Source organism: Petaurus breviceps, unplaced genomic scaffold, assembly GCF_028583685.1.
Source record: "Petaurus breviceps papuanus isolate PSGF00001 unplaced genomic scaffold, PetGlider_PUasm1.0 186, whole genome shotgun sequence".
NCBI classification, from domain to species: domain Eukaryota; kingdom Metazoa; phylum Chordata; class Mammalia; order Diprotodontia; family Petauridae; genus Petaurus; species Petaurus breviceps.
In genome coordinates this window covers 37,840,113-37,864,625 of record NW_027185798.1, presented here as the reverse complement: position 1 = coordinate 37,864,625, position 24,513 = coordinate 37,840,113, and the positions used below count along the sequence as shown (strand labels likewise).

At 37.2% G+C, this 24,513-nt stretch overlaps 1 protein-coding gene across 1 annotated transcript in view; it reads left to right on the top strand.

The window, feature by feature from the left end:
- The window catches only part of MAN1A2 (mannosidase alpha class 1A member 2), a 255,679-nt gene that overhangs the window by 179,178 nt on the left and 51,988 nt on the right, over positions 1 to 24,513 (top strand). The window contains exons 7-8 of the mRNA XM_069090237.1: positions 635 to 758; positions 1,078 to 1,171. Of these exons, the coding sequence (XP_068946338.1) occupies positions 635 to 758; positions 1,078 to 1,171 (218 nt within the window). The remainder of the gene's footprint in view (positions 1 to 634; positions 759 to 1,077; positions 1,172 to 24,513) is intronic.

Sequence of the window (24,513 nt, the reverse complement as noted above, 5' to 3'; positions counted from 1 at the left end):
TCACCTCTGCCTTTTTGAGACTCAAAGCATACTCCTTTCTCTGAAGTGCTGCCCATCCTTTGTTTTTTATCCTACTATTCTTTTAACATTCTTAGGAGGTTTCCCTGACTCACATGGTAATGATGGTGGTCTTTATTTATTGCATCTTCCTATTAAGTGGAGGATGTAAGAATTTAATTTTCATTTTATTTTTTAACGAATATTCTTATTTATTTATTTTATTTAGTTTTCAACATTCATTTCCACAAGATTTTGAGTGATAAATTTTTTCCCCGTCTCTTCCCTACCCCTCACCCCACGGTAGCAAGCATACTGAATACCCCTTCCCCCAATCTGCTTTCTCTTTTATATCCATAAAAAATCCATAAATCCCCATAATTTTCATTTATTATTGGTTAAACTCCAGTTTATGGAATTCAGGAAATTAATGTGGTTGGCAGTTTTTGTAAAATGAAGCCTCTTTTTTTTACCTTTATTGACTTGTGAAGTTTTTCCATGACATACTCACATTTGCATTTTAAACTGTAACATGCAGTAATCAATAAGAGTATCCATATTTAAATTATGTGTGTATTCATTGATGATTTTCTCAGACTTTCCAACAGTTTTAATTTTATATCTCTTATTTTTTCAGTGGAATTGGGCGAAACTGGGGTTGGGCCTCTGCAGGGAGCAGCATTTTGGCTGAATTTGGTACCCTGCATATGGAATTTGTCCACCTCAGCTATTTAACAGGGGACCCAGTCTACTACCAAAAGGTCAGTCTTGGTTTCAGGAAGTTGGAGATGTTATAACTTTAGAAAGATGAATAAAACAATTACGTAGAAAGTTTTTGACTCTCTGAGAATTTGTTTGTCGGGACCTTGTTCTTTGTTTTATTAATAAAGTTGACTTTTTTCTTTTAGGAGAACATATATAAATTTTCTTTTGTTTTTAAGTGTCTTTGAATTAAAAAAAATCTTAATCAAATGTACACAAAGAGAATGTGGAATCCAAGCGAGAAAAAAAAGACTAAATTAATGTCAGCAGTTGATGGTATTTACATTGGTGGTTTTATATTGCTTATATTTTGTCCAGGTCATGCACATTCGGAAACTGCTTCAGAAAATGGATCGACCTGATGGACTTTATCCAAACTATTTGAACCCCAAAACAGGCCGATGGGGACAGCGTAAGTATTGGCATAATTGACATATTTGCATTTTTGTTAAAATGTAATGTATTCTGAAACACAATTTTAGATTCTTAATATTGAAAATATTTCAGAATATCCATTTTAGAAGAGAGCTTCAGACATAAAATCACATAAAAAGTGACATGTTTCATTTAATACCTGGCACTGGCAATGGCACTGGCACTCTTTGTCTCATGCAAACTTTTACCTTATCTCTTGGTTACTGATTTGTCCATTCTCTTCCACTGTAGAGCCTTGTGTCTTGATCTTATACTATTATATGCTTTCAGGTGTGTGTAAGGTGGCAGATTCTCTGAGAGAATACCGAGATACCCAAGAAAGAAGGGCAGTCTCTGCTGGCATGGACGTAAATAGATTTTATTGGAGGGAAGCTTACTCACAGGGCCTGTCTTGGATGGCAGTAGAATAGTGGTAGTTCTCCATAACATCCTTAGGCCAGGTCAGGCATTATATAGAAAAGGAACAGAGCAGGAATAGTTCCAGGGATGGCTTAGGCATTCTTTCCCATAGTATCTTCTCCAGAGTTCTCTGAGCTGTGCAGAAATGGCCTTGTTAGCATGGAGAAAGCAGAGGTGCCTGCCAGTGTTCTGTACAATCTACAGCAGCAGTGCAGGCATGAATAGGGGAGTGACCCAAACAAGAGAACCAGCACAGTCATTATCATTACCTTACACACTACCTGGAGGAGGCAGAGAAAGAGTCAGTGGCATTTGGTGATTAGGTGGAAAAGCGAATTCCTGAAGAAATGCATTACACACTGGCAGAATTTCTGAACACAGGTCAGAGACAAAGAAACACGGCTTGGGGAATTTTACAGCAGATTTGGAGGGTGCAGGGTGTAATATAGAGTAGAATCGGTTACAGATTGAAATCAGGATCATTTCATTTTCTCAGTTTCCTCTTTTTGTCAATGGGAGACTTTCTCCAATTTTCCCAGACTGGTCAATATAAGGACAAGACTGACTAATCATAATACAAGACTATCTAAAAGTATGGACTAGATTTTAGAGGGGAAGTTCACATGATACCATCAAAACTAAGAGAACTCATTATATGAATACAGTGAAACAAAAAGCCAAAATAATACAGTAATGACCATCATCATGAACTAACATCAAGTATTTTAATAAACCACTCTCATTTAATCAACACATTTCGTCTTATAACTTAGATGTCTCATGTAGTTGTCTGGTCTCTGGAAACATCTTTTGGACATTCTGGGATAGATCTTGTTCTCAGGGCAGCTCTGAAGTGGTCTCCATGATTTCTGTAATTTTTCCAGTCCTTACTGAGTCTCATCATTCAGTAATGGACCTATCTGGTAGGATTTTTCTGAAGCTATTGTATTTCATCTCTCTGGAATTTCTCAAGAGGACTTGCACTTGTTCTTTCTGCTCTTCTAAATAGGCTTCTGTTTTTATGGGGAGGTAACTAGACAGTTCCTAAAATTCAGATTGAACATCATCTATTACAAAAATGTGTAGGAGTTTTGTATAGTATAAAACAACATTTCTAATTTCAAAACACACCAATTTAAAAAGTTACTTTTAAGTTAATCAGTATTTAACTTTAGTTTGTAAGACTCCTCAAATAGCTAACTAAATGTTACAGTCAAGCTTACTTAGTTTTTCTTTGTTTCCTGATGTATACAAACCTTTTCCTCATTTTTGTGAACTAGAAAGGTAGTTATTAATTAAAAGGCAGGTAGTTTATAAGTGCCAATTCTAATATTTTTTCCTTTGACAATTCACTGATACCACCCCTGTTTATATATAATCATTGAGATGATCTTTCCTAGCTGTTAAATGATAAATCTGTTATTCTGGGAAGTGGGAAAACCTCTTAGTTCCCTTAAAACAGATTCTAAAGAATGTTCACCCCAAATTTGCTAGAATATTTCAGTATTAATAAAAATATTCAAACCACAATTTAGGGATTCACAGTAGAAAATATATATTTGAGTCCCAAACTAGTTTACAATGTAAAAACATTATATGGTCTGAGGGAAAAGATTCCCTTACTTCTTATTTGTCCTTCACCACGTACTCCCTGAATTTTTCCATCATTTGTGAATGTAAAGGGAAAGGAAGAATCTTTTTGTAAACCTAGAGAGCTTCCCAGAATGGTTAGTTAACAAGATACTAAGATAAAAATTTGCCTGCCAGGTGTTCCTTCTGAGCTCCACAAGAGGCACAGATACTGGCATAGAAAAACACACAAACAGACCAACAGCTGTGAAGTAGTGGCCCCAGTATTCTTTTGCTAGTGAGGCTTTTCTACCAGCCTTTTGAATATTTACTCCTCTTTACATGACAATAAGAAAAACTCAAAAGTGTGTTGCTATTCTCAGTTTAGTCCTTACTGTGTATCTCTCTCTCTCTCTCTCTCTCTCTCTCTCTCTCTCTCTCTCTCTCTCTCTCTTTCTCTCTCTCTCTCTCCCCCTCCCCCCCTCCTCTCTCCCCACATCAAATTACTACACTTCAGGATTCCACCTGTCTTGTTTCTTGCATATTCTGATCCAATACTTCCTGTCATATTCCAAAAGATCTTTCCTTTACTGAGTTTTTCTTTCCCTGTCTCTCTTCTGACAGCCTTCTGACTTGTGCCATCAGATAGGGAGAGGAGAGGAACACTCTTCGTTTTCTCCTGTCTTCTGAGTCACCTCCATCTTTCCCTCTAGATTATTCTGTTCTTTGTCCTATGACAATAATTTCCATTTCAAAGTCTCTCATAACAGTGCTGAAAAGTGCCTGTTTGCCTATTCTATAAGCCTTTCTCCTGGGCCCAGGACAGGCATATAGCACGCAGGCCACTCCTCCCTCCAACAGTGTGGGGAACCAGCCCTTGATTGCCCTTAGGAGATACCTCTCTCCCCAAGTCCATTTCTTTGGTATCCTGTTAACCATGCCAGTTGTAAGTAGACAGATCTGTTCTGTCCTGATTATGCCCAAGTGTAGGATAGCAGACATTCTGAGAGAGTGCTGAGATACCTAAGGAAGAAAGAAGAGCAGTCCACATCATGGAAGTAAATAAATGTTATTAGTGGGAGCTTATGAGGCTCGTACTGGCTGGCAGCAGGACAGTGGTAGATCTCTGTACCATCCTTAAACTAGCTCAGATATTACATAGAAATGGAACAGAGAAGGCATAGTGCCAGTGATGGCCAAGGGTCACACGGAAGTTTTCCCATGGGATAGAGCTTCTTTTGCTGTTTACATTAACTGTGGAGTAATAGGTAGCATTTTCACACTCTGGCCCCCATTATACAGTATATGTGTGTATATCTGTGCATGCCTTTTTTTGCATCTGTGTGTCTTTCTTGATTCACATGAATATACATATGTATATATTTATATATGCTTTGTACAGAGGAATGTATGTTCCCAAACTTTGGCCTCCTACTCTCTTTCAAAAACAAAAAATTTAACTCAACAACCCCCAGGAAATTTACTTCTTTAGCCCTTTAACATTAAAAAAAAAATTGCATCATTTCAAACTAATACTGCCTCCCTGGATTGCTCCAGTGCCCTCCAGGGGATGGTATTGCCCACTTTGGGAACCTGTGACCTAGCGTATAGTGAATACTTAATAAATACTTGTTAATTAATTGTATGTAGCAATGGAAAGGATTTATTGATAGCTAGCAGTCATACATTCCCTTGTACAAAGAAGCTCATGGGCACACACACACATTCATATGTGACTCAAGAAGGGTTTACGTGTGCATAAAGGTATGCATAGGTATACACATACATACTATGTTGGATGTTAATGGATTGCAACAAAGATAAAGTGGTTCCTGTCCTCCAGAAGCTTACAGTCTGTCAGGAGAGACAACACACGTGTGTGTGTGTGTGTGTGTGTGTGTGTGTGTGTGTGTAAGTTAATTTTTTTTTGAGCGGTTAGCGCTAGAAACTGAGAACATAGGAAAGACTTAATGTAGAAGATATGTTTGAGCAGTTTCAAAGGAAACCAAAAACTCTTAGATATTGATTTGGGGAATGAATACATTTCAGGCTTTGAAGACTGTGTGTAAAGATTTAATGATGGGAAATAGAATTCTAAAGAGAGTTTAATTCCTGTCATATATAGAAGGATGAATGGTGTTAACTCTCTACAGAATAGGGAATTTTGGAAGAAAGATGGGCTTTGATGAAAAAATTATTAGTTTTATTTTTTTACTCAGATACATATGGAATAGCCAGTACAAAATGTTGTTGATATAAGACTGGAGCTGAGGACAGAGACTGGGGCTAGATACTCAGATCTGGGAGTCATCTGAAAAGAAATGATGATTGAACTAATAGGAACTAAGAATAATGTAGAGAGGAAAGAGCTATGGGAAGCCCAAGTCATAGGATGGGGTACACCTAAAAATTAAGGGATATCATATGGATGATAGTTGAGTAAAGGAGACCAAACAGGAGTGGTCATATATTCAGGAGAAGTCAGAAATTAACTGGCCTCATCAAGATGACTGGAGATGGCCCAGGAGGCAGTGGGAGGAGACCTTGACCTTTTTAAGCTAAGGTGTTTCCCAGGTCTCAGTTTGATGGAGGCGGTGCCCATTCACTGACTAAGGTGGGCAGGTTATGAGGTTGACTTTTTTTTTATTAGTTAAAAGAGGTCATTCTTTATCAAATGATGATGTAGAGTTTGAGAAGAATGAATACTGAAAAATGACTTTTTGTGAGGGGAGGAGGTGCATTTAAGACATCAGTGTCAGCTTTCAAGAAAGCAGTTATATTTGAGTCATGAGGTTTGTTAAGAGCAGACCTAATGCCAGTACCTTGTTACTTCATTTCATTGCTGGTACAAAATGAAGCACTCTAGGTCATTGAACAGTTTACTAAAGGAGGGTTACTTAGCCCTGACATAAAAAGGAGTTTAGTTTCAGTAGATGAGGCCCCTTTCATCTTCATATGGAAATATGTCCAGTCAGCAAGTGAGGGTGTGGTGACTCTTGTAGCCTCAATAATAGCCACCAGTTCTGAAGGGTACAGTTCCTATAACTGTACAATTTTTTTATTCCCCTACATAACCAAGCAGCCACATCTGTACAGTCTGAGGCTTCCAGGAAGATGTGTCAAGGGGGACACAACTTGAACCTTGCACATGGGTGCTCTCTCCACACCCCACCTCATTAGATCCTGGCATTGTCACTCTTTAGGGAGAATGGAGCCTAACCCATGTTGAACCAAAGAGGTTAAGAATAATGAGGAGGGAGGAAGAGCCATTAGGTTTAGCAATTAAAATATCATTGCTAACTTTGGAGAGAACATTTTCTGCTGACTAACCCAATTTTGGGATTTGGAGTTATTAATGTTTGGGCAAAGGATTCAGGAATAGAGCATAATGTAGACCTGAGGTGGTTAGCTATAGGGTTGAGTTTGGGGAAGTTTTAGGTTAAAAAAGGAATGATCACCTAGTAGAGGACTGAGAGATAAAGGGATCAGAGACTCCTAGAAAGGGCAAGGAATAGATTTAGAAGTGGGAAGGACTTGGGAGAGAGAGAATAATCAGAAATTATTATCTCATAAAAGGACAGGAGAGATTTTGATCGAGGGTGTAACCATTCCTGTGTAACTGAATTGGAGTGGAGAGATAGGTCATGAGAATCAAAGAGTTGGGAGGTTAGGGTGTTTTACGAGACATCATCACATAGAGTAAAGTACTATAGTATAGGGCAAGAATTAGGCAGGAGAGGAATACTGTGAGCCAGGGACTGAACTCCTTAAGCAAGGTGGGATATGGTATAGGGGGCTGATAGGTAACTGCTGAGAGGATCTTGATTGAGAGGCAGATTGGAAGGGAGTGAACCTCAAAGGAGGTTGTGAGTGATGGCAGCAAAAAGACACTTTGGAGGTGGTGGGGGTAGCAGTGGGGACCAAGAAGTATTCTGACTTTCCCCCTCCTGTAAGCATGGTGGGGAAGATAAATAACAGCCAGTGCTAGAGAGTGTTGGGGGTGGGTGGGTGGCTGGGAGTGTCAATATCATATGAATGGAGCCAGGTCATCTTGGAGATGGAAGGTGCCTGAGAGGGCAAATCTAAGATGAATGAACATTTGCTTGTTGTGGAGTGGAAAGTCTATGCGGTGCAGTGGGAGGGGAATGCCTGGCTGGAGTTGGGACTTGGCAGGTGAGTGAAGTGAATGATGATGTGGGAGTTGGGAAGGGGTGTGGCTTATACTTAGGGTGTTGGAGAGTAATCCTTATTGGGATTCAGATAGTAAAATTGTTAGGTATAAGGTATCGGGTCACGGCAGAGGGCTCTGTAGCCTGCTCTGCCCTCACACTTTCTAGGCAAGGGAGGAGGGAGGATTGGAAGACGAGGATGAAGCAGGGAACGGTTCTGTGGTCTGCTCAGCGTTTATACTGTGTGTGATTGTTTGTTTAGGATATTACTCTTAGTAACGCCAGCCTACCAGAAACCCGCACTTAATTCAGCAAGCACTTTAATGTTTTTTTATTATTAGGTTAAAAAAGAATAGTTCTCCATATATATCTTCCTCTTCCTCTATGTACTCTGTGAACTAGTGACCCTGGCCTCTGATTTGTTTCACTCACAAATTTGATTATCTTTCCTTCTAACTCTTCTTTGGAGTAATTACAAAAATGTTGAGTAGAATAGGGTATATATGGCATGCAGCTGGAAACATTCTTCCAGGTTATTAATAAATATACTTTGAATATGATGATTCATCAAACTATAAATGCACCTAAACATATAGCCCTCCATCTCATATTTCTCCAACAGATCCATAGATTTTGTGAAAGGCTTTTGTGAAATACTTGCTGAAAGAAAAATAAAACCTGTCTGTGGCATTCTTCTTATCCCCCATGCTCATATGGGGGATAAGAATCAAAATATGGAATGATGTATCTTTGGCACAATTTATTCCTAGTGAATCCCTACTAAATCCAAATAAACCCACTTTACCTTCTAATGCTCAAAAACTCTCTCTTTAATACTGTATTCTAGAATTTTGCTAGAGATCAGTATGAAGCTCCCAGTCTTTAGTTTCTGGAATTTACCCCTGCCACACAGCCCCATTTCCCTTTTCCCCCTTTGGAAATCAGAAAATTATTTTCTTCTGTTATCTTTCTCATTTTCCCAGTTTTTCAGAGAATTCTAACAATAGATCTTTGTTTCTGGTTACAAATTCCTTCAATGATTCTCTCTTACTATTTCCTTACCTGTATTGGGCATCGATTTCCCCTAAACCAGGAGTTCTTACCCTGAGGTGTCTGAACTTTTTTTTTTTGATAACTGTATTTCAATATAATTGATTTCCTTTGTATTTCTGTATCTTTTATTTTCTACACATAAAAGCATTATTCTTAGCCTCCATAGGCTTCACTAGAATATAAAGGGTTCGTTACACAAAAAAGGTTATGAACCCTTACTTTAAAATGTGTTTGTTCTGACTCCTTAAGTTTGAATATCATTTTTAGCAGAGAAAAATGAAAACAAAATAGAAATTTAATAACGTGATTTCAAATTTTGAACAGCCTATATTCTAAAAATTCATTTTAAAGTCTATTTTTTGCAACCCTATCTACATGTTTACCATAAAAACAATGCTATATGTTGGTTAGGTTTCCAGGCCCACCCATATATACCTCTGTACCTCTTGATGTATATGAGTTATATTTTGAAAATTCAGTTCATTGATGATGTCATCGAAAGTGTGATTGCCAACACTTCCTGGTCTTCATCTCATATACAATTCTTCTTCATATCTTTCCATAAATTTTCCTTAGAGAATCTTATCTTACAATTTAAAAAGTGTGTGTGTGTTTGTGAGTGTATGTGTATTTGATAGATACAAGTTTAGCCCACCTCCTTTGTTCTTGATGTTGTCATTTATCCCATTTTATTTCACAAAAGTCATTGGCAATATATTATCTGATTTCCATTTACCTTGTCTTTCCATTACTATTTTTTGTTATCTGCACTACAGTTACTACTTTGTATAAAAATTAGGGTTGATGGTGGTAATGTGTACACTATGAAATTTCTATAAAGTCTACTGTCAAGTTAAATACTCTTTTTAGAGTGAAAATGTTTTATTTAGATAGTATAGATATGATTGTGGTAGATCTGGGAACAGATTCTATGATTCTGCTATTTTTTTTCTCTTTTACCTCTTAAATCAATTGATGCACTTCTTCCCTGCCCCCCCGCTTTCCTCTCCCCCCTGCAGGTCGTATCCCCACCACATTCTTCCCCCCTATTAAAATGAGTACAATAATGTATTATCTTTAAAAAAACAAACAAACAAACAAGCGAACTAATGTAACATCAACTTGGAGGGGTAGAAAAACAGTCCTTCAGTTTCCACTCCTCCATCATTAAGTATCACCCAGTCCAGACCTTTGTTATTATTGTCTCTCAGCCCTCATACCGTGTTTCCCCGATACTAAGACACTGTCTTATTATTTTTTTTTGGACAGAAAAACACCAGAGGGCTTATTTTCAGGGGAGGGCTTATTTTAATGAACATTGACAGCAATTTTAATAAACAGGTAAATGTGAACAAAAAAATGTACCTTTATTCAATAATGAATTCAATAAAGAACAGGATGACATGCTCACTGCTGCAGCTCTGATTGGATGCAGCTCAGAGCGTGGCGTGCGTTTCACTTGGGGGGGGACGGGACGGTGCATACAGAGGGTACCGTAATGTAGCGTGTAGCGCAGGGGATCACCTTCACTACAGTAGCAATCTCAATAGGGCTTATTTTCGGGGGAGGGCTTATTTTAGAGGAACCTTACACAGTAAGGGGAGGGCTTATTTTCGGGATAGGTCTTATTATTGGGGAAACACGGTATTACATTCCCTTCTTTCTTAAGTAGGGCTTATAGTCTTCCTCTCTACCCCAACCTCTGAACCTATTCTTAGAGATTCCAGGGTTTATGTTGATGTCACTCAGGGCTCTCCTAGTTGATCAGTCCTAATTCCCATGACCTTTATCTTTGTTCTACCTCATCCACCCACCATAAAGGGCTATCTTGGATTTTGACTGTCACCTGTTTATTCTCTGTGATTTTGAATTCCTGAAATCCCCTTTACTGGTCATAACCTGTCGTCTAGTCTGTCCCTTAGTTTCATTCTTTCTAAGCCATATTCTCCGTTTTCACCATGACCTTCATCTGGTTCCTCTATCCAGTTTTCCAAGGCCATCATTACTGTATTAGCCTTACTTTCTTGCTTCCCTAGCCTTGGCACTCTAATTAACCACTTTATACACAGTCTTCCACCCTTGAATAACTAGTCTCCTTTCATACCCTAGTCTCCTTTCATGGCTTCATGGCCTTGCCAGCTCTCAACCCTTTGTCCCGCATACATTTTGTCTTCTCTTTTCTTATTCCTGAGCATCTAAGCACGACTGATGGAAGTCAAATATCTGTGCTAACAAGGTACACCATAAACCTGCATTGTCTACTCTCACTGCTGCACAGTAGTCATTTTACTATTCCTTGATTGACACCATGGCACTCTTTTTGAAGCAGCTGTTCCAAACCCCTCTCTTCTCTCTTCAGTCTCCCAACACCATCCCTCATTCCAGTCTCTCCTCCAGTTAATGTTCTTGCCTCCTATTTTGCAGATAAAATTGAGGTCATCCATCATAAATTTCCTCATCTCTGTGCCTGAAAACCCATTTATGTTTTCCTTTCTTTCCATTTTTCCTTTGCTACATTCTCCAGAAATGAAATGACCTTTCTTCCTGTCAGCATTAACCACTCCATTTGTGTCCTTAATTAATCATTTATTCTTTTGTCTTCAGTCTCTACCTATTAGCTCTTGGATACATACAGATATGTTCTGTTCTATCCTGCACACAACCTTCATTTGCTCATTTCATCCCTTCAGTTATCTCTTCTCTCTTTCACTACCAACATCCTAGAAAGTCATGTACATTCATTTATTAGCTATTTGCAATCTGGCTTCCAATTACCTTCTAATACAAAACCTCTCTCAGTGGTTACCAGGATCTTTTAATTGCTAAATCTGTTGGTTTTTTCTCATTCTTCATCCTCTTTGAGCTCTCTGCAGCTTTCGACACTGTTGATCACCCTTTCTGAATACTCTCTGTTGCCTTGTCTTCTGTGACATTATGCTCTACTTGTTTTCCTACCCCGACAGATATTTCTCCATCGTCCCCTGAGGATGGGCTTCTACCAGAGCACTGTCCTGGGCCAACTTCCTTTTTCTCTTGTGGATCTCATCTGCTTTCTGCTGGTCAGTTGTCACTTTACATAGATGACTCCCACATTTACCTGGCCAATCCTAGCCTCTTTCCTGAACTCTAGTCTTTTATTTCCAGTAGTTTGCTGGATAATTCCTTGGATATCTCATTGCAGTTTCAAATTCAACACATTTAAAAGTATACTCATCCCATCTCCCCAATCCCCTACCCCATACTTTTTACTTTTACTCCAAACTTCTCTATTTCTTTTGAGAGAGATGTTACTCTCTTAGTCCCTCACATTATTGTAATAACTTAGAGTCTTCTTAGGATAATCAGTAAGGCTTTGTTAAGCACCTACTATGTGCCCTGCACTGTGCTGAGTTCTGGGGATACAAGTACAAAGAAGAAAGGTGCCCTCAAAGAGCTTACAATCTAATGGACAAAGATAAGACACAAAAGAAAGGTGAAAAGGGGAGGTGTGGATGTGGTAGAAACCAGATAAACCCAATATGAGTACAGTTGGGTGGGAAATAAGACTTCAGACAACCATTTTCCTTACCTGGAAAAAGTTCTGGTTAGAGGTGTAAGTAACAAGGCTAATGTGATTTTGAAAATTGATGACATTTCCCTATCATTGGTTACGTGGGGAGCATGGTGGAGAAGCCAGCTAGGAACTGAGAGATATCTGAGGTCTTCTTGACTTTCTTTTCTTCTTCATTCCCACTTCCATTTATTTCCCGATTCCTATAATTTCTGCCTCTGTAGTGTATCAGATGGTTTCCTTCTGTCACTTCACATTGCCATTATCTTAGACACCCTCAACATCTCTTATAATAGCCTCCTAATTTGTCCTTCTCTAGTCTTAGCTATCACTAATCCATCATCATACCCTTGCCAAATAATCTTCCTCAGGCACTATTTTATACATAAACCTCTACTCAAAAATTTTCATCAACTCCCTCTTGCCTCTAGATTAAAATCCAAACTCCTCAGTCGCTCATTTAAGACCTACTACAATCCGACCTTAGTCTGCCTTTCCAAACTTGGCTCACTTCATACATTTTGTTTCAGTCTCTTTGGGCTGCTGGCTATTCCTGACATTTGGCATTTTATTTATCATTTATCACCTCCTTATGTTCCCGCAAGCCATAGTGAATGTCTAGAATGAATTCCTTCCTCATACCTGCATATCATAATCCTTGTCTTCCTTAACCTTCTACACCCTCTTCCATTAAACTTGCCCTCATCCCCCTAATTATTAATGCTTTTTCCACCTGTTAAAGAAAAATCCTTGGATACTTAAAAGTAAAACTCCGTTTGGACAATAACTACTCTTCCTGAAAGAATCACTAATATAGACTTTATTCAGCATTTGTGCAGAGACTATAAATTTAGACAATGACCTCATTGCTAGTAAAAAGATCTTTTCTTTTGCCTTCGTTCCTTGTTTCTTTCCAAGTAACTTGAGATTACTGTCTACGTCACACTTGGCATTTATTCATGTGGAGAATGGGGTGGGGGTGTGTGTGTGTGTGTGTGTGTGTGTGTGTGTGTGTGTGTGTGTGTGTGACATATAGATTCATTGATTATTTGGCACTAGTTCTTTAGAATCCTGAGAGAACCTTTCTGATAGTACAGCTGCATTCCTCACTGAGAGAGTTCAGCTTAAACCTCCCCCCCCTTTTTTTTTTTCATATTTTATATGTATGTTTGAAAAGGATATCAGATTTCCTTTGCAGTATACATCTGTCAGAACTAAAAATAGTCTGCCAAACAAATGGTGGATTGAAATAAAATTTAACAATTCAGCTTTGGCTAACTATTATAATCACAGTAATGATAATGTCTGTGACTTGCACATAGCAATCACAGAGACTAATCACTGGTAATTACCTTCAAGAAAAGCTTTTGATAACAGTTATACAAAAAAGAATAATCTATAAGGAGCCTAGATTTAAAAGAATATCATTAAACTTTTTTTTTTTGGTCCAATTTTGCTGTTTCACAAGCAACTTTTACTCTGAATTACAACTTTATAGTTTTGAGGGTGAAAATGCTCAAGCCAAGTCATCTATCCATTGATTTTAAAAAGGACAAAGTAGGTAAATGTTATGGTTTAGGGTTACAAGGTTTTTGTTTGCCTTGGGACAGTTATATTTGACCTTGTTGATTTGTGAGTAATTTTATGACTTGTTTAAAAAAATAAAAAGCCTGTGCTGAATATCTTGGCTATTCTGAAACAGATTTGTTCATTTATTATGCCAGTGGCAGTATCTAAAGAAAAGAGGCTCATCTCTTATGTGCAAAGATACTAGTCCCTGAAAATTGGGTAAAGAAGATGGCATGACTGCCAGTGGTCGGCCCTTTCTAAGTGTTTGTTGGGGTGGATGCAGCTAAGTGGTTGGTACACAGAGAGGAAGTCAGGAAGTCCTTAGTTAAAATTCTGCCTCACTCTGTGACCCTGGGCAAGTTACCTGACTTCTCTCAACCTCAGTTTCCTCATATACAAAATGGGGATGATAATAATAGCACCTCCTTTACTCAGTTATTGTGAAGATCAAATAATGATTTAATCAAAGTGTGCTTAACAAACGACATCAATTCTGCCTGTTGTCATTATTAGTCAAATTAAAGTCATTCTGACAGTTTTCTCTTTTTTAAAATGAGGAGGTTGGACTAAATGACCGCTAAGGTCTTTTCTGCCTCTAAATCTATGATCCAGTGTTCTTGGAATATCACTTCTCTCATCTCCTCTTTTGCTTAGTTTCCTGATTTAAAAAAAAAAATGCAATTACGTTAGTTTTATGTTGAGCTGGTGCTAACGTCTCTTCTAGGATTTAGCCGGAAACCTTTGTTAAACTTACTAGCCTATAGTTCATAGAGTTTGTCTTCTTGGTTCTTTTGAAAATGGGGGTATTTCTACAGTTCTTCAATGTCTCTCATGTAGTGTTTGTTTACAAATATCTGTATGGCATATTTAAATCCAATTAGGCTCTTTAGGATGAGATCACCAATGTTTTGTTAAACATATTTTTATTTTACTTTAAAATAGATCATTTATAAATAGCAAATTAATTTTCTTTAGTTCACAGTCAAGGTAGGGGGAATAAGGTAGGAAAGTATTCCATATGTGCTATAGTTTGACAGGAAAGAAGTCCAATCTAGCCAGTTCTGGCTTATATAGGATAATGATCTGTCACAGATCTTTAGGAAGGGGCTGTTTGAGAATTCTTGTGGGAGAGGAAGAATTTATCACTTTCTTTAAGATATATCACTTCTGTGCCTATGAATCCCAGAAATATAAGGCAAGTATACTGCTGGAGAAAGAAATGTCAGCTTTTGATATCTTGTTACATCATAAACTGTCACAGCTAGAATCCAAGTTAAGTCATAGGCTGCTTAAATAATTCTCTGGTTGATTAGTGGAAGGATAGGTGCCAGGGAGAGTGCATGCTTTTGTGTGCCTCTAGAGTATTTGTTGCCTTATGTGCAGGGAAGAATAAAATTCGTAAGGAATTAAGATTTTCACCAAGTATTAATGTACTTGGTATTAAATAGTATGATTTATTAAAGTCCTTAAAAAATCAGACGGGAAATGGAACCATTTTATTTCTAACAATATGTTGTAATACAACTTATCCCTCACCCTTTCTTCTCAGTTCTAATTCATATGTAATCATTTACCACATCCTTTTCATTCTGCCTCCTCAACATCTTTTCCTTCTCCCTCTCACTATTTCCATTGCCTCTGTCCAAATGCAGGCCTTCAGTACCACCTGTTTAAACTGTCTAAATAGCCAGATGTGAGGCGTGTAGGTGTAAGTACTTTCTCTATTTTATTTTAACTGATGAGGAAATAGAGGCTCAGAAATGTTGTATGAATTTTTAAAATCCTGTTATACATTTTTACACTAAATTTAAATATGTTGTTCCTGTGTTTAAAAAAAAGGACAAAACAGAAATCTTCAGGGGTTTCCATTGCCTGCAGCAAAGATGTCAAACTTGGGGGTGGCTAGGTGGCGCAGTGAATAGAGCACTGGCCCTGGAATCAGGAAGACCTGAGTTCAAATCTGGCCTCAGACACTTACCATAAAAGTAGCCATGTGACCTTGGGCAAGTTACTTAACCCTAATTGCCCTACCTTCCTCCCTCCAAAAAGCAAAAATAGAAAAATCTTAAAAAAAAAAAATGATGTCAAACTTGAAGCTCTTGTACATGGGGCATGCAAAACTCTGAGTGACCTGAATCAGATTAAAACATAATTTGGAAATATATAACAAGATTTTTTAAAAAATACAGCACAACATAGATAGTGTCAGTTTGTGGTTTTCTAAGTCAGTATGTGGCCCATGGGGATCTGTTCATTTGAATTTGACACCACTGTCCTACAGAAGTTCAGACTACTTTGCCTCAATAAAAGAAGAGATTGGCCATAGGAAAGCTCTCTCTGACAAGCATTTGGGGGGCTATCAGCCCAACAGGCATTGGACTTGTTTGATGTGACTCCCCATGGTCAGAACTAGGAGTAGTGGGTGTGGGTTGTGATCTAAAGCGAGGATTCCTGAGCTGTGAAGACAAGTTGCTTGAGCCACCCCCGCTGATGGTGAGCTTCCACCTTACAAGTCTTCATACAGAAGCTTAAGTACTGGTGTGTACAGCAGCCTAAGGTTGGACCAGGTGACCTCTAAAGTTTCTTCAGTCTCTCAGATTCTGTGAGAATGCAATTTTCCTCATTCATCCACATTTGTTATAATCTGTAGCCCTCAAACCTGTGATACTATTTTGTTTTCCAACCCTTCAATGTACTAATCATATAATATTGGCTATTATAATTGTTACAAGGAACTTTTACAAGGGAATATTTATTTCAAAAAGTATAATCACAAATATGCAAAATTACTCCTGTAACATTAGGAGACACAATCTTCTTCCTCCCCTGTCCTAACTTCATCTCTGGAGAAGGGAAGAAGATCAGGTTCCTAGTTTAGCTCAGTTTCCAGTCCAGCCTCCTACTTATATCCCTCTGGTGCAAGTCTTAGGCACCCTGACTTCTTAGGGCTTCTGTGGTAGCCCTGCCTGCAGTCCTGGTTCCAAGAGCACCATGACTTGAACTCCTTCCTGGTACCATGAAGGCTATCTCCAGTTCTTGAAACTGAGGACAAACAATGCAGATCAGAAACAAATACCACCAGATCTGTTTCTCAGACCTGGGGTAAAAGAGAGGGAGCAGGGGAAGACAAATTCTTCCCTTCTTACTGGTTCAGTTTATGACATCCACATTGTCATGATAAGTTGTCAGATAAGAATCACCAAAAATAATGTGGCTGAAAAGGGTGATTGACTCAGTTTTACTAATTTTAAAGACATAGGTAACCAAAGCAGGCTACTACCCCAAACCACATGCTTAATTTTATTTAAAATTTTATTTGGGATTCGTAGATTTTTTTTAATTGGGCACAAACTGTAGAGCATGTGTTGTGGCCCCCCCCCCCCCCCCCGCTCCCCCTTAAATAATTAACTTCTACTTTTAGAGGTGGAATATCACAACCATTCTTTGCTTTTTCATTCTGTGCAGTTTTTGTCCATACATGCCTATAAATCTTCCAAATGACACCTACCCCATGTTTTAGAGGCCTCCATCCTATTCTTAGTATCTCAGGAGAATTAATCAGTCATTTGGGCTGTTATTTTGTTCTGTCATTTTTGCTATGTGTAGCCTTTTCCAGTCCTACATCAATCAAAAAATATTTATTAAGCACTTAATGTTGCCAGCCACTGTGTTAATTGCTGTCTTTTGTACCTTGGCTTCTCACTTCCAAATCATCATTAGAATAAAAAAGGCAGAAAGTTATGCTGATTAAAGATGGCATTTTAAAATGTAAAGAAAACATGTAATTTTGGGGAAAATCAAATATTATTTAAAAATGTAAAGAAAGAGTGATCATAAATGCTGAGATGAAGAACAGGTACCTTATGTTTTTATGTATACTCACATATTCCAACAGCTAAGGTAGATTAAGTTGATCCTTTGCTTTACTATCTTCTATCATAGAGAAAATGTGGGCATATTTCAGTTAATCTCTCTCTTACTAACCAGTGTGGTATTAACTTTCAAGAACGTTTTATAAATCAAATTACCTTTTCAAATTCAGGCAATTGAAAACATCTTTTATTCCAAAGATGAACATTTTAATTTATGGATTAGTTGTGTGTATCATTAAAATGAAAAGGAGTACGTTAAGTAATTTTTAATTTCCATTTATTTATTTATTTATTGGGGGGTGGAGGCAATTGGGGTTAAGTGACTTGCCCAGGGTCACATGGCTAGTTTTTGTGTTAAGTGTCCGAGGCTGGATTTGAACTCAGGTCCTCCTGATTCCAGGGCCGGTGCTCTATTCACTGTGCCACCTAGCCGCCCCTACGTAATTTTTTTTAGGTCACAAAAGTAGGAGTTTGTTTTTCAAAGTGCTGTCAGGTACAGAACAACAAAAAAGTTGATAAAATGAATTAGTACTAATTAAATTACTTTCTAAATTAGTACTAATCTGAAAAGGCAAGGTTCGAGTTACTTATTGCTTACAGTAATAAGGTATTTCTCCACTGTGTATGAGTACTTTATTTTGGTATTATACATATAGAAAAGCATCTTCCATTCAGAGACTGGGTATAATTAAATATTATATGTTTATTAGAAAACAATTAAACATCTTAGTAATTTTTAGTCTTAGAAATTGAGCAATGAATTTTAGCTAATCATTATGGTTTTCTTTAATCCCATAATTGACTTCACCATTTATAAAATTTACCTAAGTTATTTTCTATCAAATAAACCTTTAAACTCATTGACAGCTGCTTTTTGGTGATTCTGGTTATGAATGCAAGAGACCATGGGTTTTTAGGAGATAGATTTTAAAGTCTCCCTGAATAGGAAATCCCCTGAAAATTGTATTGTGCCGTGCTAGCAAGTGGAAGAAGGAGATCTATAATACATATCCATATGTCCCCATAGCCTTTTTATCTGTTATCTCCTCAGAGATTGATCAGGCAGATATCTGATTGACATGGATTAGATTAAAGAGAAATGGAAAAATTAGAAGAAGTGGATTTTTGGCCTTGAGAACTAGGCACTGGCACTGAATAAAGTTGTAGGCTGTTTTCTACCATCTTTTTATGGACACTGCCTTCTTGTTCCTTGTCTCGATGCTCTTACCCTGCTGCTGTCCTCTGTGCAGCCTCACCTCAGCCATGGCTTCATTTATTGTTCAGTGCAGATGCTGCCTCCTACACTAAACCTTTCCTGACCCCAGCATTGATTTTATCTCAGCTCTCCAACCCAGTTATTTTAGTGTAATTTTTCCATATGTCTGTGCATTTTATATATGTACATATGCACATATATGTACACATATCTTAGATTTTATATCACTTTCATTTCTGAATAGATTTCCTTTCCCTACACAGTCATCAGTTGTAATTAAGAAAATAAAGAAAAGGGGGAGGGGGCCAGTGGTGGGGCAGCAGCTCAGGAAAAACAACTAAAATATTATTGATGTGGGGTGGCTAGGTGGCGCAGTGAGTAGAGCACTGGCTCTGGAGTCAGGAGGACCTGAGTTCAAATCCGGCCTCAGACACTTAACACAAAAAATAGCCATGTGGCCTTGGGCAAGTCACTTAACCCCAATTGCCCTCCAAAAAAAAGGCCAAAAAAAATATTAATGATGTGCCTGGCAGCATTTGAAGGTCCAAAGTCTCCCACTTTTGCAGGGAAGGGAAGGAAATTTGTTTTCTTAATTTTTGCAGGACCAAACTTCATGGTCATTACAATTACACAGCATCCAGATTCTTTTTATGTTATTCTTCCTGGTAATATTGTTGTAACTGCAGCATATGTGGTTGTCTTAATTTTGCTTGTTTCACTTGGCATTACTTCACCTAAATCTTAGCATGCTTCTCTGAGTTCTTACTCATTGCTGCTTAGGGCACAGTAATGTTCCATTCCATTCACATCCCACATTTATTTAGCTATTTCACAGTCAGTAGATATCTGCTTTGTTTCTGGTCCTTTGTCACCACACACACACACACACACACACACACACACACACACTATCAATATTTTGTTGTATATGGAAGATTTAGATTTCTTTTGTTGACCACCTCATATTGTATCTATAACAGTGGGATCTCTTAGTTACACAGAATAGGGCAATTTCCTCACTTTTTTTTAATAGTGTATTTCCAAAATGATTTTCTAGAATGCTTGAAGAAATTCAAAGCCCTGCCATCAGTGCTTCAGTAGTTTCTCCAATATTGACAACTCCTGTCTTTTGTCATTTTTTCCTAGATATGCAAAACCTCAGAGTTATTTTGATGTACAATCATTCCTTAAGTTTTTAGAAAGTGGTACAAAAGTAAAAAACATGAATGTTGATATGTTTGAACCTATGGGAAGACAGGGGGTTATCAGCCACCAAAAACCTTGATCTTTTACTAGACATTGCTGGAAAATAACTTTTCTGCACACAGTTGTTTGTAATAAAACATTATTTCTGATAATATGCATCTTTCCTAACACAGCAACCTTGAAATAACCCATAAAAGATAGGGGAGAGGAGGCGGTGGACCCCAAAGTGAAAAAAGGGAAAGGGAGAATCTCCTGCCATCTTTCATCTCCCTTTTGGGTTGGTGGTTGAACTGTTCAGTGATGAAAAAGCATGGCTTGAGGTGAATCCCCTTTGGGCCTGTGGCCTGGATGCTCAGGATCTAGGCAGTATTGGTAAGAGGTTGCTTGGCCTGAGGTCGTAAAAGAATGGGGAAAGTTTGCCCCCAAATTTAGCAGTTTTTCCACTTTTTCACTTTCTTCATTGCACACTTGAGAGGTTACTTTATCACTCTCTGGAGCAGATTCACTAACTCTTTTACAAATACTTCCTTTTTACAGATAAAAACTTGCGTATAGCTGCAAATTTGCACAGTTGCCAAAGGGAAAGTAAAAATGAGGTTACTAATAAAATCACATAAATACTTTAAGTCATGAAAGTTAAACGTGTGAATGTTGAGGATTGACTATACAGTTCTTTTATTAGCAGTTTGAAACAATGCTTCATATTACTGTTAGTAGTCTTCCTTTGAAAATTGTTTATGTTCTTTGACCATTATTTATCCTTTGGGGAGTAGTTCTTATTGTTACTAATTGCCCTTATATCCTGGATATCAGGCCCCTCTCAGAAATATTTGATGCAAAGATTTATTCTTCCCACAGTCAATCTTTCCTTATTGTCTTAATTGCATTGACTTTGCTCGTGCAAAAGCTTTTTTAATTTTAGGTAATTGAAATTATCTTTTGTAGTAAGAGGAAGGGAGGTTTTAGAAGGAAGGATGATGAATTTGGTAGGCTAATGAATCAGTGGTTATTAATATTTTCAGTAACTCTTTTTGTAATAAGGAAGTTTAAGATATCAACACCTGAAAAAAGAGGTAGAAGTCTTCTTTGTATGCTTGTCCTAGCCTAGCTCCTTTTTTTTTTTTTGATCTTTGTTTTCTTTAATGTTGTTTTGTCTATTAATGCATTCTTCATCCGCCTCTTAGCCCCCTTCAAAGAGAAGAGTCAGGATATAGTGATAAACAGTTTCTGTGAATCTTGCCTTTGAATCTTTTCTTTTTTACTCTTGCCCCCTGTTTTCCACCATATTTTTTCTGTCCTCGGTATGCACACCTTTGCAATGTAGTCACTAAGTTATTTAAGTTTTATTAATTTGATTTAATTTGGAAAGTCTTATGTAGTTTTTGAATTTTACTGCTTCATTCTCTACAATAAATATTGGTACATGTGAGCAAATATTTATTTTGAGCACTGCAATACAACACAGCCTAGAGTGCTATGAAATTGTTTTTTATTACTATTAGTTACATGATAAAACACAGTATGTCAACTCCTTTATTTGTCCAAGGAAATCTTTCTTTTTAGCTGTAACTATCTTGTGTTTTCTAAATTCATGTATAGACTGTTGAGATTGTTCTTATTTATCTTGCAGTATTTCTATGTAAATGAAAAATAGCATGACTAATATTAGACTGTTAGTAATAGAGCCATCATTTTGGTGGGGCTAGGGGAGTAGAATAGGGGATGGCTTATGGAAATAGAACATTCTATAGTGTTAGTGTAGAAATGGACATTGGTCATCAGTAAGTGTTAAGTGGACTTGTATAGAGCACTTTGTTTACCAGCCTCTAAAATCTCACATTTTCCCATCAGGATAGAACAAATATAGAAACATAAAAATGTATACCATAAGAAAATAAGTAATTACAATTTGATCAACATGTATGTTTCCTAAAGTGCAGAGTGGAAATTGTGGAGTGAATTGTGTAATTAAAGCTATGTAGAATTGATAAAGATAAGTTCTTGGAGAAGATGATACTAATTAACTTTTCATTTATGTAGGGGAGGCTTTCTTGTTCTCTCCCCCTCAGTATTAAAGAAGATCATTGAAAAAGCATACAAATCAGCTGAGGATTTCATGAATGAAAATTTTGGAGGGGTGGGGGGGATGGGAGGGAGATAGATAATGTTCCTCCTTTTGACATATTCTTATTAAGACTGTTCTTTAGATTAGTTATGAATTATACATGCAAAAATACTATTCTGAGAAGGGGTCCATAAGGACTGTGGGAGTTTTCTGTGATTTATCCAAGGCCACATAAAAAGCAAGAGGTGGCCAGGACTTAACTTTTAGAGTCTTTTGACTCTAAATCTAGGGTCATTTCTACTACACCACTCTATTTTCCCTATATCAGTTATCCATTCACAATTTAAGAATGGAAAGGTGTTATGGAATGGAGCTCAGTGATTCTATTTTGATCAGTGGCAGGCCTAATTTTTTATGGTCTCCTGATTTTGTCATTTAGGCACTATTTCCTCTTTTAGGTTCACTTTTATAGCTATATAGATCTTGTCAGTTGTAAATAACATTCATTGTTCCATTGGTTTGAAAAATTTGACACAGATTTTAAAATTTCTCCCTTTTTATTTGGAACTTGAAGGAGAATTTAGGGAAGGATAGTGTTCCAACAACCTTAAGGGCAATTATAATAGAAATAATCCCACTAGATATCCTCTGAGGTCCCTCCATATCTGAGATTCTTAATTATTTTCATGATTTCAGCTATCAGCTATTTTAAGATTATCTCCCCAGTCTATATGCACATTGTGTCCCAAGGAATCTTAAACTTTAATAGCTTAAAAATGTACTTTTATTTCCATCCAGTCCTCATATCTCTCTTCAACTTCAGTCTTTCATTTCTAAGTACTTGCTGAACATTTCCACTTGGAACCTGAAACTCAACATACGTACCACTAAAGATTCCTTTTGACATCTTCATTTCTGTCGTTGCTACCACACCTTTCCATTTCACCCCCACTTGAAATTTAAGTCATCTTTGGATTTTCCCTCTCCCTAACATTCCATACCAATCAAGTTCTTTTGATTCTGTATTTATAGTGTCTCTACAGCCTTTTCCATTCCCCTTAGCCTGTGCCTGATGAATTAATTTTCTTAAATAGTCTCCATTCTTTCCTCACTTCCCACCTTGTTCCTGTTGGGGATATAAAACCTTGGACATATCTTGATATATAACCTTTATTTTGTTTATTAACCCTTGTTTATTAATCTCTAGTGATCTCTTTTCCTTGGCATAATAGTAGGGAAGGGGAAGGAATCAAGCATTTATGAAGCACTTAAGGACAAGGTACTGTGCTAATAAGTACTTTACAAATATCACATTTCATCTTCAGAACAAGTCTTGAAAACTAGGTGCCATTATTGTCCCCATTTTACAGTTGAGAAAACTGAGGTAGACAGAGGTAGTGATTTGGCCAACAAGGTCACAGAACTAGAAAGTGAACAAGGCTGGATTTGAACTAAGTTCTTCCTTACTCCAGGCTCAGCACTCCATCCACTGTGCCTTCTAGCTATGCTATAGGCATTTAATAAATGTTTTTGAATTGGTTAATTCATTCATCCATTGCCTTACAAAGATAAAACCCAAGCTTTCTTAGTCTAGTGTTCAAAGTTGTTCACATTTCAGTCCTGACCTACCTTTTTAATCTTGTCTATGCTCCTTGTCCACTACTGTTCAGTGTTCTCTCTCTTTGTATTGTCCTAAAGTGCTTTTTCTGAATCTTTCCTTTGTTTCTTATTTACACTATGCCTTGTGTTATACCCACTCATTTGTGTAAATGTGATTTCTCATCCTAGTTGATCACAGATAAGCTCTTAGATTTCAGGGATTCTGTTGTTTTTCCTTTGTGTCCCCAGCATATACTTTTAGGAGACACTTAATAATTGTTTTTGTTGCATGAAGCTCAAGCTTAGCCAAACTAGTCTGTCTATTGTCTTTCAAATATGTATATACACACACACACACATACATATATATATATATATATATATATATATGTAGGATTCCTAACCTACTTATCTTTGCATGTCTCCTGTAAGTTTCTCTGTTTCTCAATTTTTGCTCATTTTTTATCATTCAACACCTGGCATAGACTGCATGCATGTTCAGTAAACCTCCTGAATCTTCCCTTCTCGTGGCAGTGATCTTTCCCTCTGAATTTTAAACTACCTAATGATTACTACTTAATGATTAATAATTTATTTGGAATTTATAATTTTCTGCCTTGTATTAATCTTTTCAAGTGAATATGTTTTATCTTCTCAACTACATTATAAAATTCCTTGGAGGTAGGAATGGGTCTTAAAATTCTTTATATTTATGAATGCCTTATGTATATAGTATCTCATACATAGTAGTAGTATATGCCTAGTCTATATTTGATCACTGTAACTCAGTGTTCTTATTTTCTTCTTTTTAAGAGATAGACAGGCTTATGCATACTAGCCTGTATCCAGTGTTCTTTTCTGTACAGTATATATCCACTAAAATTTTTAATACTTTTGTCACATTGTAAAATTGCTATTTGTATAACCTACTAAATAATATTTTGAAGAATTCTTATTTAGAGTTTTTGACCTTTTTTTAAAAAAAGTAGATGTAAAAGTCTTGGCATTAAAATATGGAATGACTCAGCTCTTTAAGAGCAGGGATCAGATTT